Genomic DNA, 6,000 nt, shown 5'->3' with positions numbered 1-6,000 from the left:
TAAAATTACAGACAATTATCACTAAAGTGCTATCTGTTGCAGCTGCACACTTTTCCATAAAAATAGCATATCGCTGCTGTCGGGACAAAACCTCATAACTATTTTTTTTTTATATAAATCAACTCCGTAGATCATCCTCCATATGTGTGTGTGGGTTTTACAAAGTTTAAACAATGGGAAAGCATTAAACCGATCATCTGTCTAAACCTCCTAACTATTCACCCTCAAATCTGTGTTCGTTTTTTTCATCTGCTGAAAAGTTGGGTTTTTGGAGTTATGAGGTTTTGTCCCGACAGCAGCGATATTTGGATAAGTGTGACCATTTCTCAAAAATGTATGTATCATGTATTTTTTTTTTAAATACAGAAAAGGATCACTAAAGTGCTATCTGTTGTAGCTGCACTGTTCTCCATACAAATAGCATATTAATAAGTTTGACCATTTCTCAAAAACAGAAAATCATGTATTTTTTTTAAATACAGAAAAGGATCACCAAGTTACCATTTCTCAATAAATATAAATAAATACAGAAAATAAGCACTTGTTCACTCTGTGGACATTTCTAGCTCAATGCGAGGTCTGCTGCTGCTGGCTAATAATACGGTCAATACGTGGGGAGATCTTTGACAAGGCAACACGCATGTCAGCCTCAAGGCTCAACTTGGCCCTATATTTTGTTTTCAGAGCTGTCATGGATGAAAAGCCAGCTTCACACAGATATGTGTAATTACCCTGTTCCACCCCAGGTGAAAATCTGCATAAAATGTATACCTAGGCAAATGGAATATTGCTCCACTTCTACAAGGGCTATTTGCATATTCTTGGTATCTAGGTACATCTATGGACCTCAGTGAATGTATTCACAGTGTCAGAAATATTGTGTCTATTACTAGGCTTGCTTAAATTGTGATGAAACAAAGGAAAATATGAATTATGATTTTTCTTTGCATCTTTGACAGTGAATAACACCATGATAATAATGACCCAACTTAAAAAACTGCCACTGACCTCGTTCAGTACCCTCTTAAGATCATGTGTACAAAAAAATCTAAGGAAATTAATAAAGGGAAGATGATAAAACCGAAGGTTCTGTAGATACAGTACTGAATTCTCCCATCCGGACCAATGCAATTTGAAATATTATAGTATATAGAATATATTCTTATACATTACCTTATTATAGCCAATTCACACATTTATATATATATATACATATAGTATCTTTCAAATGCCCGAGTTCAATTTGGATTTAGTATCACCAGGCGTGCATAATAACAGATAATGATATCTACTGTAATTTACTGTAGTTTTTTATTTTCCTCACAGTGCAACCATTTTGAAACTAATTCCAGATCTAATTGTTACTACATGCTAACAATAGGGAGGAGAAACTAACTGTGTTTCAATATTTGTCAAAAACGTTACCTTTTGTGGCTTATCGCGAATTATTATCGTTATTGACATATTCATAATTCAACTCTGAACTTTGAACCCCCATAGAACTTGAAGGGAAATGTAGTTAGGAAAAATGTCAACGCTGATCCACAGCTATGCATGCCCTCGACAAAATGGCAGCAGAAAAACTACAATTCCCATGGTTCAACATTTTCAAAATTGTCCCCGTCTCGGATTATACTTCAGCAACTCGAGAAGGTAAAACGATATAATGACACTTTTAACCTATTGCTAAACTAACGTATTGATGATAATATACATTCTACATGCTTTTGTGACATGTTAGTGATGTTAATACTTGAAAACGTTTGATTTTAAAATCGCAAATTTATTGCATCACTCATTAAAATATGAATATATGATCATAATGTCAAAAGGGGTCGGTACTGACCCCATGGGGGGGAACAGGTTGCTGCATCATGAGATACTTGGTACTCAGCACCACACTCTGAAACTAGCTCTCCAGGTGGTATCAGATGAGATTTCAATGAGTTCTTCCAAGAGTTTGGATGGAGATGTGTCAGGAAGCTTTGTCTCAATGTTGTCTGTAAAGGTTTTTTTTATCCAGAGTAACTTGGTGATCCTTTTCTGTGTTTTATTAAATAATGATTTTCAGATTTTGAGAAATGGTCAAACTTATCCAAATATGGTATTTTCATGGAAACCAGTGCAGCTGCAACAGATAGCACTTTAGTGATAATTTTCTGTAATCTAAAAAGAATTAAAAAGATTTTTTTTTCTTTTTTTTTTTTAAATCTCAAGGCACCTCAAGGCAGCTCTCTGCGGCACCCCTGTTGAGAACCGCTGCTTTAATGGTCTTGTGACACTATGATGAAGCCCGCTGATGTGGATGATCTGGATTGTTGTTGGAAGTGAATATGATAATAATGATGATAGTGATTAACTCTAAAGGAAATTCATATATAATATATATGAATATAATATCATATATATAATATAATATATTATAAGAATATAATATAATATATTCTTATTTGACATCTGAGTCCAGTAAAGAGAGAGAGAGAAAGAGAGAGAGAAAACCCTCTCACCCCCTCTATGAGGAGCTAGCCAAGATGAGGAGCATGTTCAGCCACAGACTTATCCCCCTTGACGCACCACTAACCGCCTCAGCCAGCCATTTGTGCCAGTAGCCATCAGGCTCCACAACCATGGGCATGGACTGCTGCTGGAGAACTAACGGGTGGAGAACTTGAGAACTGTTAGGACCGTCTGACTCTTGGCACGATCTCTGATGCAGTGTGCTACTACGATATGTATATTATAAAAAATATTATTACTGATATTTACTGACATTATTACTTCTTCTGGCGTGTTTTAGACCTGCAGCTCCGTTGAGGCAAGCCAGGCCAACGTTTCGTCGTCCAGTTCCATCAGACCTCGTTCTCCATACGGTGGCCGGTGTTTGGGGCAACTAGTGATTATATGTTCCACAGTCTGTGCAGGGGCTCCACACTCGCATGAGGCACTGTCCTTGTGGCCCCATCTCTTCATTGAGGCACTGTAGCGTCCGACGCCAGTCCTTAGGCGGTTGAGGGTTGTCCACTGCTTCCGGGGCAAGTCCTGAACAGGGACGTACAGAGGGTCATTGATGTAGAGGTGCAGCCTGGATGGTTCTGCTGACCTCAAACGGTCCCTCCATCTCGTCCTGACCCAGGAGGCCTTGGAAGTGTCAGATGGTGTTGTGTGGAGTAGCCTGTAGGCTTGCATGGAAAAGGGGAGCCGTGACTTTAGGCGCACACGTCGTGGTGTCTCTGTGGTGGTATTGTGAAGGAGGTGGGAAGCACTGATCTGTGCCTTGCGGGAAAGGGCCAGTGTGGCTGCTTCTCGTCTGATGGTAGCTGGGGCGATACCAGCGAGTATGGGCAGTTGGTTTACCGGTGTGACTTGTAGGCAACCAGAGACTGTCCGCAGGGTGCTGTTGAGGACAACATCCAGCTTCTTCACGTGGGTGCTACGGCACCAGACCGGGGCGCAGTACTCGGCGGCAGAGAACACCAGGGCCAGTGAGGAGATGCGCAGTGTCTTTGTTGAGGCTCCCCATGTGGTGCCGGCTAGTCGTTGTATCAGCGTGGCGCGGGCGGTTGTTCTTCCCCTGGCACCTTCCAGGTATTGTTTGAATGACAGTGTTCTGTCAAGCTTCACACGAGGTATGTGGGGGTATGTTGGTACTGTAGCCGGACGTTATCCACCATGACGCTCATCTCACGGGTCGCTTCCCTGTTGTTTAGGTGGAACATTGTAGACATTGTCTTTCCCATGCTGAGCTTGAGACGCCAGTTCCTCAGGTATGAAGACAGGATGTTCATATCTTCAGTGAGGCCCTCTTCGACTGCTTCCCAAGTTGGCTTGCTGAGTAGGATGGCCGGGTCGTCTGCATAGCCATACTGCTTTGATTGAGTTGCAGGCAGGTCGTATATGTAGATGTTAAACAGCATCGGTGCCAGCACTGAGCCCTGTGGGACGCCATTCCTGAGTTTCCTCACTCTGCTGCATTGGGCGTGGCATATTATTACTGATTAGGTTCTACCCCATTACTATTTATAGCATTATCTTTTCTGCCTGTACCCCCCTCCCTCCCCCATGCTGCTATGCCATCTGAATTGACCCAAGGGGATCAATCAAGGAACACTTGACTTGAGATCCGGTTGCATGCCAGCCTAGCTTAGCATAAGAATTGGACTTTCAAAAGTAAAGAAATACACCTTCCACAACTTCCAAAACGTATTTAGATGTTGTATCCTGTGTATTCACTCAAGACATTTTCGAAGCAGATCATTTTGGAGCTATTTTCTCAATGAACGATCGTGGGGCGCAGTGATCGCACGCTGCATCTCAAAAGCCATATGTAACTACAAAATCAAGGTGCCTAGCTAGTACAGAAGAATGACTAATCATGCTAAACTAATCATGGCCAACTTTGTAAGAGATGATCTATTAGAACCAGAGATGACAAATAAGTGAATTTCCCAAGATATTGGAGAGTTCCTTTAATAAAACCTGCTTCCAATATCTAAAACACCAAAACATTGGAGTGGTTGCTTTTTGGATGCACCGAAAGAGTTCCTGGTTTATGACAAATATGTTAGGCTTCCGTGTGCTATTCCTTTCAAGGAATTTCCTTTTTTTCGTCACAGGACTAAAATGTCTATTTCCCAAAAATGACATGTTAGCATCTTGTTCCTCTATGATATCAAGGGACACCACTAGCAGTAGGGTTGCAGCTAATTGTGACCCATTCCAACAAGGAATGAAGAGAAATAACAAATGTATTAACCCTTTCACTGCCACACAACATAATGTTAACCCTTTCACTTCCACAAACAGCAGGTTAACCCTTTCACTGCCGCACTACAGAAGGTTAACCCTTTACTATCACACTACCGACGGTTACCCAGTTACCCGTCGGTAGTGTGATAGTAAAGGGTTAACCTTCTGTAGTGCGGCAGTGAAAGGGTTAACAATATAACAAACAATAATAACGTCTTGTTGAATGACTTGAATTGAAGAAAAGAATAGCATTTTGACAGTTGACCGACTCTAATTCTCAAATCCCCCCCAGTTACTGAGGCTCCCTCCACAACTCCTGGAGTTACTGCGGCTCCCTCCACAACTCCTGGAGTTACTGCGGCTCCCTCCACAACTCCTGGAATTACTGCGGCTCCCTCCACAACTCCTGGAGTTACTGAGGCTCCCTCCACAACTCCTGGAGTTACTGTGGCTCCCTCCACAACTCCTGGAGTTACTGAGGCTCCCTCCCCAACTGCTGGAGTTACTGCGGCTCCCTCCCCAACTCCTGGAGTTACTGCGGCTCCCTCCACAACTCCTGGAGTTACTGCGGCTCCCTCCACAACTCCTGGAGTTACTGTGGCTCCCTCCACAACTCCTGTAGTTACTGTGGCTCCCTCCCCAACTCCTGGAGTTACTGTGGCTCCCTCCACAACTCCTGGAGTTACTGTGGCTCCCTCCACAACTCCTGGAGTTACTGTGGCTCCCTCCCCAACTCCTGTAGTTACTGTGGCTCCCTCCCCAACTCCTGTAGTTACTGTGGCTCCCTCCACAACTCCTGGAGTTACTGTGGCTCCCTCCCCAACTCCTGTAGTTACTGTGGCTCCCTCCACAACTCCTGGAGTTACTGTGGCTCCCTCCACAACTCCTGGAGTTACTGTGGCTCCCTCCACAACTCCTGGAGTTACTGTGGCTCCCTCCCCAACTCCTGGAGTTACTGTGGCTCCCTCCACAACTCCTCTAGTTACTGAGGCTCCCTCCACAACTCCTGGAGTTACTGTGGCTCCCTCCACAACTCCTGGAGTTACTGTGGCTCCCTCCACAACTCCTGGAGTTACTGTGGCTCCCTCCACAACTCCTGGAGTTACTGTGGCTCCCTCCCCAACTCCTGGAGTTACTGTGGCTCCCTCCACAACTCCTCTAGTTACTGAGGCTCCCTCCACAACTCCTGGAGTTACTGTGGCTCCCTCCACAACTCCTGGAGTTACTGTGGCTCCCTCCCCAACTCCTGTAGTT

The 6,000-nt window shown here is 43.9% G+C and overlaps 1 protein-coding gene across 1 annotated transcript in view; it reads left to right on the top strand.

Moving 5' to 3' along the window:
- Positions 1 to 3,337: 3,337 nt before the first annotated feature.
- The window catches only part of LOC311226410 (lactadherin-like), a gene marked incomplete at its 5' end in the record, with an annotated part of 32,567 nt that continues 29,904 nt past the window's right edge, over positions 3,338 to 6,000 (top strand). Inside the window, one exon of the mRNA XM_084311836.1 lies at positions 3,338 to 3,626. Within this exon, the coding sequence (XP_084167962.1) occupies positions 3,338 to 3,626 (289 nt within the window). The remainder of the gene's footprint in view (positions 3,627 to 6,000) is intronic.

Source organism: Notolepis coatsorum, assembly GCF_963971535.1.
Source record: "Notolepis coatsorum genome assembly, chromosome: 4".
NCBI classification, from domain to species: domain Eukaryota; kingdom Metazoa; phylum Chordata; class Actinopteri; order Aulopiformes; family Paralepididae; genus Notolepis; species Notolepis coatsorum.
This window is presented reverse-complemented; position numbering and strand designations above follow the sequence as displayed.